Raw genomic sequence first — 11,621 nt, 5'->3', positions numbered from 1 at the left:
GACTACTAGCCAGTTCCCAAATGTAACACATAGTCAATCAAGGTGCTCCCTATTCCTGGAATGTGCTACTTCCTCATCTCTGTCTTACAGAATCCTTTTCTTCCTTCAAGGGTCAGCTTAAGGAACCACCTTTTCTGCAAAGCCTTCTTTGATACTCCTAGTTATTAATGTTCTCTCCTTTCTCAAATTACCTTGTATTCATTTGCTTTGGTATATGTTATATCCCCCCAATAGAGTGTAAGCTCCTTGAAGGAAGGGACCGTGTTGTTTCTGTTTTCATATGTTCATTGCCTAACGTCTTTCACAATTGAAGCACTTAACAAATGCTTTTTGAAATAGAAAAGAAAAAAAAAGATAAAGACTTCAGTTTAGACTGACTGTGCACAACATAGTAGGAGGATGCAGAGACATTTAATGAGGCATGTTCAGCATTCCTCATGTGGACATTTACCAGTAAATGCTTCTTGGATCAATGCATATCCTGATTTAAACTTTTTTTCCCAAGTGAATCAGAAAGTTTGCATTTCTCGGGCTCTTCTTCAAATCTAGCTCCAGCTTTAGCTTTCGCCTGTCAATTACCATCATTGAAAAAAAAAGTTGCAACTCATAAGTAAGCTTATAATTCTTGAGATAACTTGTAGTTGATTACTTAGAATGTAAAAACCACATTTATAAATTTTCAGTTTCCAGAACAACTGCTGCTTTAAAGCATATTTTGACCACTCTTATTCACAGTGATCACATTAGATTTCTTTCAGATGATGATTATGTAATCATTGTGTAATTCTCTCCAGAGAATTTCTCAACTTTCTACTTAATCTTTAAGCAATTTCAGTCATTTTTCCAACTTCAAAAACTTAATATTTCCTCAGCATCACTTTTTTATTCAAGTTAATTTTTTTCCATCACTCTTCTTCTGGATTGCTTTTTAATTGAAATTCATTTGACCTTTCTAAATGTTTTAGGGTGTACTTTTATCTGGCTAGCTAAATTCATATTGTGTTTATTTTGTATAATGTAGTAACTGTGTTCTTTTTTGGTTTATTCACTAACTTGTATTTTACATATTCCAGGTTAGGTATGATAGCCATTATCTAATACTTTAAAGACAATTTTGAATATCCCTATTAAATTTATAGAATACTATTTCCCACTTAAGTGGTAAGAATTTTAGCTTATTGTTTTCCATAACAAACTCATATGACCAGGGTGGTACTTGAAAGTGGCAGACAATTTCATCTCTTGGATTGCTTGGTTTCCTTTATTTGAAGTTAGCCATTTGCCTCTTTAAGATACATTTGATTTATATTCATATTTATATTATATTTATATATTTGATTTATCCTTGCTACTGGTCTCCCTATAGGTATTCTCTTAACTAGAAGGATATTCTCTTTTATCAACTTCCTTATTAGACTAAGATAGAAATTTTTTTTTTTACCCTCTTATAGAGAACCAAATTGCTTTTAGAAAACTTGTTTCTTCTAAGGTAGACAACTGTCATCAGGTTAGCCAAAATCAGGTATAATCAATGTAAACTCTTTTACTCCTTCCTGCTCTCCCTGGAAACTAGCAGCATTGTTCTAAGAGTTGACCAATGACTTGATCTTAAGTTATTGGAAAAGAAGTGCTTTCTGCAGAATCATTGTGCTAAATAGATGATACAAGAGGAAGGCTTTAAAAAAAATCTGACCTATTGAAATTCGTAGAATGCACTCTTGAATATCTAGACAGACTCTTTTTAGAATTTCATTTGGGAATGAAATTCTGGGATCACCTGCTCTGAAACTCTGGCATCTTATGTGGAAATTCACTATTTACATAGAGCTAATTTCCGAAACAAGAAGTAGCTTGGCTTAATGAAAAACTGACTCTGAGAGTTTGTCTCAGAGTTAGGAAGACCTGGGTTCAAGTCTTGCCTCTGATACATCAGTTTTTGCCAGGCAGATAGTTCTCTAAGACCAAAAATTGGAGATCAGGTGCTAATCTGTATTGGGAGAGGGAATGTCCTTCCTGGAATTTCCCCATACCAATGAAATGAAAAATCCAGGCTAAAGAAAGCATTAAAATATAGGAGTTCAGTACATTACTGCTAGCCTTCAAGAAGTTCATAAATTTAGAGCTAGAAGGGAGCTTAAAGGCTGGATGGAATCCAACCCCCTCCTATTACAGATGAGGAATCAGAGGCAGAGAGATTAGGAGATTTGTCCAGTATCAGACAACTGTTAAGTGTCTGAGCTGAGATTTGAACCATAGTCTTCCTCACTCCAAACCTAGTGACTTATCCACCAGACCATGCTATTGTCTAATTTTCTACACTTTTGGTACTTTCCCCCGGAGTTACCTGGTAATTACTTCAGTAACCCATGCTGTCCCCGCTTAAGAATCCTATCTCTCTGTTCCACATTTTTTTCTTGGTAGAGCCCACATGATCATTTTCGAGAGCAATAGTACTTCATTTAGTGCCCAGATCTTAACATTTCTACCAGTCTTTCCCAGTTTCTGTTTGAGTGCTGAAATGAAAGAACCCAAAGGAATCAGTCCCTTCCAACATTTACCTTGGATATTGGTTTATGTAAAGAGAGACAAACACACACACACACACACACATACAGAGAGAGAGAGAGAGAGAGAGAGAGAGAGAGAGAGAGAGATAGGGAGGGAGGGAGAGAGGGAGGGAGGAGAGAGAGGTAAACTCTTGAGTGGCAAAGACTTTTTTTTCCCTCTAATTAAATATTAAGTCCCCTTTTATACTATTAGCACAAAAGCAAGTTCCTCATACCTAGGAGCGCTTTTTTTCACAGGGTTCTTTTTTCCTACCCAAAACTTTCATTCTGCCCCAGTTACTCCATTCCACATCTGGTGAGAAAGGCGGGGACAAATTTACTGTGACACACCGTGTTGCTATTCTGCCCTTTGTTTCTAGGATGCTTTGGCTGCCCCTTTCTTCCCTCTGCTTTTAATTCCGGGAAGAGGAAAACTAATGAATCAAGAACAGACGTCCCCTCCATAACTTTCCTTTTAAAGTGGATTCTGCCTCTTCTTTACATAGTTCTGTGGTTACCTACGAAGGAGATGGGGGGGTGGTGTGTGTGAGGGAGGGGGCGGGGGAGGAGCCATCCTTACAAAAACTTCTCTTTCCCCATATTCGCAACCTTAAAGTCCCACACGTTTCGGGAGACTGTCTCAGTCTCAACGTGCTCCATGTTGTGCAGTTCTCTTTGTACTTGTCCAGGTTTCTTCTTTTTCTTTCCTTTTTCTCGTTTAGTCTTCTCTTTCCGAGCTGATGGGATCTACAGTCAGTTGCTCCTTTATAGGTGTTGGAGATAGTATGAGCTACACACGCAAATGCAGAGGTTTGGTTCCTTTCCACCGTTAAGTACAGTATGCAAAATGAGGAACAAGGAAAGAATGCCCGGGAGGGGGAGACAGGGAAAGGAGTTCTCTCACCTTTCTCCGCAAATCCATGTTTAACTTCCACGGAAAAGGAGGGCGCACATTCCAAGGACCCTCGTTCCCAAACACCACCTCCGTGTACCCACCTAAGCGCGGCGTCCCCAAGCAGCTGTGGGGGCGAGGGAAGTCTATTCAAATGGGCCCCGGTCTCTCTCCCCCCACATCCCTTTGCCATTGGTTTTTCCCTGCTGCGGAGGCTGGGCCAGGGGCCGGGGTGTGCGGAGAGTCGGCGCCGGCTGTGCGTGGGAAGTCACTCTGACTCAGGCGGGACTCAGGCTGAGTTTGACCGGGAGGCGCAGGGGCAAGTCTAGGAGGTGGTGAGTAGCGGGAACCGAGCCGGTGCTCCGGGAGTAGGGCAAGACCAGCCAAAGGAGGCGGCCCGTTCAGCCTCTCCACCCTGGGACCGGCTGGATGGTGGGGGTGGCTCTCCGGATTCGCCCTGCCCAGCCCCTTTTTGCAGCTTTGTTCTCCAGCTTCGATCAGGAGGGGCCAGGACCTAAGGGGGAACCTGGGGGGAGGGGTAGGACGGAGCGGGAAGGGAGACAGCTGCACCAGACTTTAGCCCCCTTCCCCCGCCCCCCACTCTCCCCATCCCTTTTCCACTAACCCGGCAAAGCCGAGGGAGCGCGAGAGATCAAAAGCCTCTTGTAACCTGAAACTTCCCTCACTCGCGACTAGGGACCAAGAGGAGCCAGAGGACGTAGTGGAGACCCCCAAAAGGCAGGCAGGTTGCCGACTGGGGGGGAAAGTAGAGCGGAGGGGACCAGAGAAGTTTGGAAGAAGAGGAGTCGGGGGACTTCTAATGAAGTTAGACCCAAGGGGACGAGTCTAGTCCAAAGTGGAGGGGGAAGGCAGACTATATAATCTGGGAATTTGAGTCCCAAGTCCCGCAGGCTGGGCAACAGTAGGGGGAAGAGGGGAAGGAAGGGAGAAAAGGTGTGCGTTGAAGCAGGGGGAGGTGATACACCCTGTCTCCAGGTCTGGGTTGCAGGAGGGTGGCTTCTTGGAGTGAGTAGGCGCAGACGAGTCTCACGTCCCGCGTTCAGAGTCAGTCTCTGGACTGTGCCGCTACCACCGATTCCTCATCCTTTTCTTCTTCTTGTCCCAGGTCGAGCTGTGAATACTGGTGGGAGCAGCGGCCACAGTAAAGCCAAAGAAGTGCCACCCGCGGCGGCGGGAAGAGAAGGAGGGATAAGGGAAGTGTTGGTTCGGACAGACCGGCCGGCCGCACAGTGCGCCCGCTCTCTGGAGGCGGGGGGCTGGGGTGGGCGGGGTGGGGCTGTAGCGCCGCTGTAGGCATCTAGGTTGTGGCGTCCCTCCCGCCTCCCTGGGAGCTGTTGCACTCACTAAAGGCAAGTTGTCTCGACTTCCCGGAAGCCCCTTCCTGCCGTGAGCCCCAGTCCCTGGCGCCCGGCTTAGCTAGTGGGGAGCGTCCCCAGTCCAGCCCCGGATAGACAGCTGAGCGCGATGCCTGGAGGGTGCGCCCGGGGCTCCGCTGCCGCCACCGCTGCCGGGGACCGGAGACTGCGGCTGGCCCGGCTGTTGTTGGTTCTCCTGGGCTGGGTCTCCTCGTCCACCAGCACTTCCTCGTCGTCTCCGTCGTCTTCCTCGACTTCTTCATCTTCTCCAGCCTCCTCGGTGTCAGCTCAGCCACCGCCCCCGCCGCCTCCGCCGCCCCCTGGCCACTGCCCTGCGCCCTGTGAGTGCTCCGAGGCGGCCCGGACCGTCAAGTGTGTCAACAGGAACCTGACCGAGGTGCCGGGGGATCTACCCCGCTACGTGCGCACCCTCTTTTTCACAGGCAACCAGCTGACAGTACTGCCCGCGGGTGCCTTCGCCTCACGGCCGCCCCTGGCCGACCTAGCCGCCCTGAACCTCAGCGGCAGCCGCCTGCAAGAAGTGAGAGCTGGCGCCTTCGAGCACCTGCCCAGCCTGCGCCAGCTGGACCTCAGCCACAACCCACTGGCAGTCCTGAGCCCCGTCGCCTTTTCTGGCGGCGGCAGCAATGCCAGCGGCTTGGTCCGGAGTCCCCTCGCGGAGCTGTTCCTGAACGACATCCTGCCACCCCGGGACTCGGAGCTCCGAAACCGGAGCTTCGTGGGCATGGTGGCGGCGGCGCTGCAAAGTGGGGGCGCTCTGGGCAACCTGCTCCGTCTGGAGCTGTCCGGCAACCACTTCTATTACCTGCCGCGGAACATGTTCTCCGGCCTGCCCAAGCTCAAGCACCTGGACCTCCACAACAACTCGCTGGTGAGCCTGCGCGACCTGGCCTTAGGTAACCTAACGCAACTGGAAACTCTCCACCTCGGGAACAACGCATTCAAGGCCTTGCATAATGATACCATGGCCCAGCTGCAGGCTCTGCCCAGCCTGCGGATCAACCTAGACAGCAACCCCTGGCTCTGTGACTGTAACCTGGCTGATACGGTGGCCTGGCTCAAAGAAACTAATGTGGTAGAGGGCAAAACCACCCTCTCCTGCTTCTCCCCAGAGAAAATGAGGAACCGTCCCTTGGTGAAACTCAACAGCTCTGAGCTGGACTGTGGCCCACCACCCCCTCTAGACCCTTTGCAGACTTCTTACGTCTTTCTAGGGATAGTTTTAGCCCTTATTGGAGCAATTTTCTTACTGGTTTTGTATTTGAACCGCAAAGGCATAAAAAAGTGGCTATATAACATCAGAGATGCCTGCAGGGATCACATGGAAGGTTATCACTACAGATATGAAATCAATGCGGACCCCAGGTTAACAAACCTCAGCTCCAATTCAGATGTCTAAGAAACATGAAGAAAGCAGAGCATTGACAACAGCTATGCATGAGATGTAGACTTAAGCTTTACAGCACCCTAGGCTTGCTCACCCTCCACCCTTCACTACAGAAACCACAGACTGATGAAAAGCCATGCAGAAGCTATGCCTCCATGTTATATGTAGAGTTCTCTGGTGTTTTCTGTTGACTTAAGACACTGGACAATTACACATAGTGTTTGGCTGTACAGAAAGAGACATGCTTTCCCCACATCCTCCCACCCACTCTCCACCTGTTCTTGGAACTTTGTTCGAACTTGTTTGGAGGGATTTTTCAAGTTTCGTCATGACTAAGGACTTCTTGCAGTCTGGTTTTCTCAGAGTACAGTACAAGGTGTAGCAATTGTACATACCATTCAACAAAAACTGCCTCAACTTTTTTGAGAACATATTTTATTTGTCAATGCTGGTTTTATTCTTGTGTACCTAAATTGTGGAGAAAACAATTTTATTCCATAAACTGCCTGCAGAGTCTAGAAAGCTTTTATTTTCCTTCAGTAGTGCACAGAGGAGCAAACAATTAGAGAGTATGCATGCCTACAGTAACTGTTCTGCATATTACAAAATTCCCAACCTCAGACAGATTCTTTGAAAAAGGAAGCTTCTCTGAAAAACAAAAAAAAAGTTGCTTTTTGATTGCAGTTTACATGAAGCTACATCAAGTTTTTTAAAAATGTAAACTGCATCTAGATTCAACAGAACAAATTGTTAAAAAAAATTCAATAAAGGTTCTTAAAAGAACTACAGCAGAGTCAAAGTTATGTATGCTGTTCTTATTAGACTTTGTAAAGGAAAAATAGCTTGCCTAGTTTTAGTTCAGACCAATAAATTAATCATTATTCATGTTGCCATCTTTATTGCATAGCCTGAATAGTTATTATCTAGACTGAAGTTAGAGATTCCTTTTGAAATATTGGTCTGGTTAGATTTAAAAGATTCGAGATGTTTTGACTGTGAATATTTATACAAACCTGCCTTCTCTTGACCTAAAAGTTGGTGTCTACTAACTCAGAACTAGATTTTTGAGAGCAGCATAAAGTAGGGCTGGATAATGATTTCTCTACAGTAAGCCAAATTGAATTTGCTGCTCTCCAAATGTTAATGAAGTTGCTCTTAGAGCTTAACTCTAAATAAAGTTCTTTTGGGGAAATCACTCCTTGGGGTCTCAGAGCAGGATGTGAAACATTCAGAAAGGCTTAAAAAAATTAAATTGTAAATATGGAACGGCTTTAAAGTACATCTTAACATTATGGGATAGAGTATTTTAAAAATATAATTTTTTTTCCATTTTCCAATATCACAAAATAAACTAAATAGGTATTCCTCTCTTGTTTTTTTTGTTTTCATTTTTTTGGAATAGAAATTTTAATTTAGACTGGAGCAATAAGGTAAAATGTTGTGGGAGGCCCAGGTACATTTAGAAAATTGCCCTTTGACCTGTCTCGTTTTTGTATTAGTATCTCTAGTGTCTATAAAATGCCTGGTACATAGTAGGCACTTAATACATGCTTGTTGATTAATTGTTTGAAGGGACCTTGGAGGCCATTTAGTCCAGCTCTCTCATTTTACAGATGAGGAAACTGAGGTCCAGAGAGGTTAAGTGACCCTCAGGTAAGTCTGTTTAGTGCTTGGATTCTTTGTTCTTCTTATTGACTTTAGCCAAGTTACGAATTTGAAAATGTGACCTTCTTAAAATCTTTGTTGGAAAGAGTTGGGATGTAAATCCTAAATAAGTCCATGTTTGAAGAGACTACTTTATGAAGGACAGGAGCACCTAGAATTTGGTTTAAATAATGCAGATGATAAAAGCAAATCCTTTATCATTTGGAATCATCAGGAACAGATGAGATTTTCCTATTAGTATTAAATTTAACATTCTAATTTTGAAAGAGCAAAAAAAAAATCCCTTACTATTATAACTTAGTGTTTAAGATCATCTTGGGTTTTTATTCTATGCTAAACATTGAAAGGTTATTAAAATAATTTAGTATAGCTCCATTGTTTACAATCTTTGGCCTGTTATTCTCAAAAGACTAGGTAGTTATCACTGTTCTATATCTACCATAAGAATTTAAGCCCTAAAGGGAATCCTCTTAATCTCTCATTTATTATATAAATTTTTCCAATTTAATTTACAAGATATCGTTAAATTTGGTTAATTAAACTAGCTTGCATTAGTCTCAGGGCTCTCTCTTTCTGTGCTTTAAAGTGGTTATTTTCATCAATGTGATGCATGTAGAATAACTATAGATTTTGTGTTTTCATAAATGAGGCAAGTTGAGAATTGGTGTTTTATGCAAACCTGTTTCAGAGATCATCACCTCACTTCTTAAAGTTTAAATGAGTTGAAATTCTCAAAATAGAGCCACATAGATTAGTTTCAGTTTATTGTTTTTAATGATATAGATGCACAATAAAACATTTCAAACTACCTCAACTAGTTTAATAATGACACTTATTTTTAAGAAATATCAATTTATTCATTAATTTTGAGCTATATCTCAGAGCCATTATTATTTTTGAAAAAGCAAAATGTGTTTTCTTTTTCCTTCATTTTAAATGTTCACTAGAGATTCATATCTTTCCAGTGAGTACTTATTCACTAAAAAAGAAAGAAATACTTGACCTGCCTGAATTATTGACATCTCACTAATTACAACACAGCATAATTTTATAAAGCTATACTTAAAGATAAATTTCTCTAAGAGACCTTAGGCAAATCACTAAGTCTACTGAGCTATTCAGGAATGCAACAAATCTGTAATTGTATGGGAAACAAATGCCAGAACTGTCTGCTGTAGCATCTGTCAGAAGGAATGGTTTAATCTGTGCCATATTGTTGTGTGGAAATAATAGAAGTCCAGAAGTGGTGTAGTGGATGAAGGACCAGTCTTGAGTCAGGAAAGTCTGGGTTCAAGTTCCACCTCCAACATTTATTAGCTGTATGACCCTGAGGAAATCACTTAACCTTTCAATGCCCTGAGCAACTTGCTTAAACTAAGTAGCCTAACAGTTGCTGATCTACATTAATTGGGGGGAGAGGGGTGTGGGGGTGTGTGTGTGGCATTTTGCTCACTAAGAGTTCCACAGGTGTGGATCAGTAGTTCACAACTGGACTAAGATTAAGGTTGCAAGGGATTAAACTCTTGAGATTTATATTGACTGACGTAAGTTCATCTAGGAGATAAGGTAGCTCAGGTGGTTAGAGAGTTAATAAGGTCATGTTCAATTCCCACTTCAATTAATTCTAGAAGCACTTATTAAGTGCCTACTGTATATTAGGGATACAATGGAACCAGCTGCCTTGTAGAGCTTCCATTCCCTTGGGTTCATATGATTCAGTTAGCTTTGTTTATCCCCACTTCACTTTTAACCCCAAACAGCCACAGGTACATTTCTGACTGTAACAGTGAGTGAGAAAGTGATGCTGTATAGTAGACAGCATACCTGGCATTATCTGTATGACTGCTTGTATGAAAATCAAATCTTTATAAAGCAAGACCTTAGCCTTGTTAGAAGTTAACATTACTTGCTTCCTTTTCATGCGCTCATTTCTTCCCCTGTGTACATTTCCTGGTCCCCCCGCCCCCATTTCCTTTCCTATCACATGCATGGCCTCTGATAGTGTAATATTTGACATTAAACAGTACTTATTAGCTGAAAGTTAATGGTATCAATTAGAAATATTAATAGTATTTGACCCAAAAGTTAATATTGTACAATGTAAAACCTATAATAAATACAGTCCCTTGAGCTCTTTGAAAGATAGCAGCTATATAAGTCCAATAGATGTGAAGAAATACAGGATAAAATGAAATGAAAATCTTAAATATATTTGTAATGCATATAGCTGCTATTTTCTAAGTTTCATGTTCGATTGATATCAATGTTTAAGGATTTGGAACAATTATAGATGGTTGATTTTTGTAAACATTGTTTATAGAACACTTCCAAGAGCAACAGTTTTCAGAGACAAAAGTGAAAAACTCATTCTTTATAAAGTTCCTTTATATGAAATTATTGAGATACTTACATATTTAAGTACTTAGTAACTGCCTCAATTTAAATGCCAGTAAGTATCCAATAAGTCTTTGTTATAAGTGGCACAAATTTTAGAATAATGAAATAACTTCTTTTTCTCATTTCCTTTGGCATTTCCACTTACTGCTTTGTCATAATTTTGCTACCAGAAGGATAAATAAATGGTGGCTACATAGAGCATTGAGTAACTAATAGTAGTTGACAGCTTTCAAGTTGGGGTTTAAACATTTTTGACCTGACTTTGTAAATGAAAATAAACTAGGTACCAAAAAAAAAGATTGTTGGTATAAATTATTTGAGCAAAGAGCTGTGATGATACTTAAAGTTCTTCATTGTCCCCAAATTGTAATTATTTGAACATTTAATTAGAAGAAGTAATATTTTTGTTCTCTTTCTTTTTTTTTTGTCAACATAGGTTTAAAAGGAAGATTGGGGTAAATCATATCCTTGGGTATTCTGAATCTTTTCATGAAGTAAGCCCTTTAGTCCAATGTTGTTATTATTTATTAAACTTAACTTTATCCTGTATACTATAGCTGTTAACAGATAAATTCTAGTTTATATGTCTTCCTTACTATTTAGCCTGTCATATTAATTCATAACCTATGATTTCATATTAAAAGACAGCATTTATGTTTGTAGAAATAAAAAGCCAGATGACTTAGGATTTCCTCATGCCCTCAAAACTATTAAGCCTCTTCCAATCTTCAGAACAACATTATATGATGAAAAAAAGAAATAAATTAGGTAAGAATCAGATTATGGTTTCTTTAAGAGCATTATGGAAGGGAGAGAATTACATTTCTAAGTAATGTAGGAAAAATACCTTGACAGCCTTTTTTTAAAAAAATCTGTCAGCAACACTGGTCACAGTACACTTGATTGATACACTAGAAATAATTGGTTTAAGATAATATGCTCCCTGTACTGTGCATGAGATCCTCTCACCTTTGTGTAGAGGACAAATAGCTCTTTTTAGCTATCATGTACAGTTAATTTTCTGTTCTTATATTGCAGATTTTTGTTATAAAAGAAATCAAACCAGCTTCTGTAGTATTTTAATTTGAATGGCTTAATAGTTTTATCTTTGGGGTGGTCTAATCATGTAATATTTTTGTTTATATTTTTCACATATTTATGTAGGCTTGACAGGGAACAAAATTCATAATGTTTTTTGGCTGTAAGGAATCTTAAAGGTCCTCTTGGCCAATCAAACCTCTTATTTTATAAATGTGAAAACAGGCCCAAAGCAGGCATTTTGTAATAACCCAAATAACTCAGCTAGTCTGTGGCAAAACTGGGTCTATATAACTGAG

General features: G+C 41.3%; 1 protein-coding gene across 1 annotated transcript; it reads left to right on the top strand.

Moving 5' to 3' along the window:
• The first annotated feature begins 3,646 nt into the window (after nucleotides 1–3,646).
• On the top strand, nucleotides 3,647–8,798 carry TPBG (trophoblast glycoprotein). The gene is made up of 2 exons (XM_036768837.1): nucleotides 3,647–3,773; nucleotides 4,565–8,798. The coding sequence occupies exon 2, from the start codon at nucleotides 4,924–4,926 to the stop codon at nucleotides 6,232–6,234; it is 1,311 nt and encodes a 436-aa protein (XP_036624732.1). The 5' UTR covers nucleotides 3,647–3,773; nucleotides 4,565–4,923; the 3' UTR covers nucleotides 6,235–8,798.
• Nucleotides 8,799–11,621: the final 2,823 nt, after the last annotated feature.

The sequence above is a fragment of the Trichosurus vulpecula genome, chromosome 7, assembly GCF_011100635.1.
Source record: "Trichosurus vulpecula isolate mTriVul1 chromosome 7, mTriVul1.pri, whole genome shotgun sequence".
Classification (NCBI taxonomy): Eukaryota; Metazoa; Chordata; class Mammalia; order Diprotodontia; family Phalangeridae; genus Trichosurus; species Trichosurus vulpecula.
Note: the sequence above shows the minus strand (reverse complement) of the source record. Positions and strands in the feature narration are given on the sequence as shown.

Coding starts and splice junctions, on each gene's coding strand:
- TPBG (XM_036768837.1), top strand. CDS start 4,924: ATGCCTGGAGGGTGCGCCCGGGGCTCCGCTGCCGCCACCGCTGCCGGG.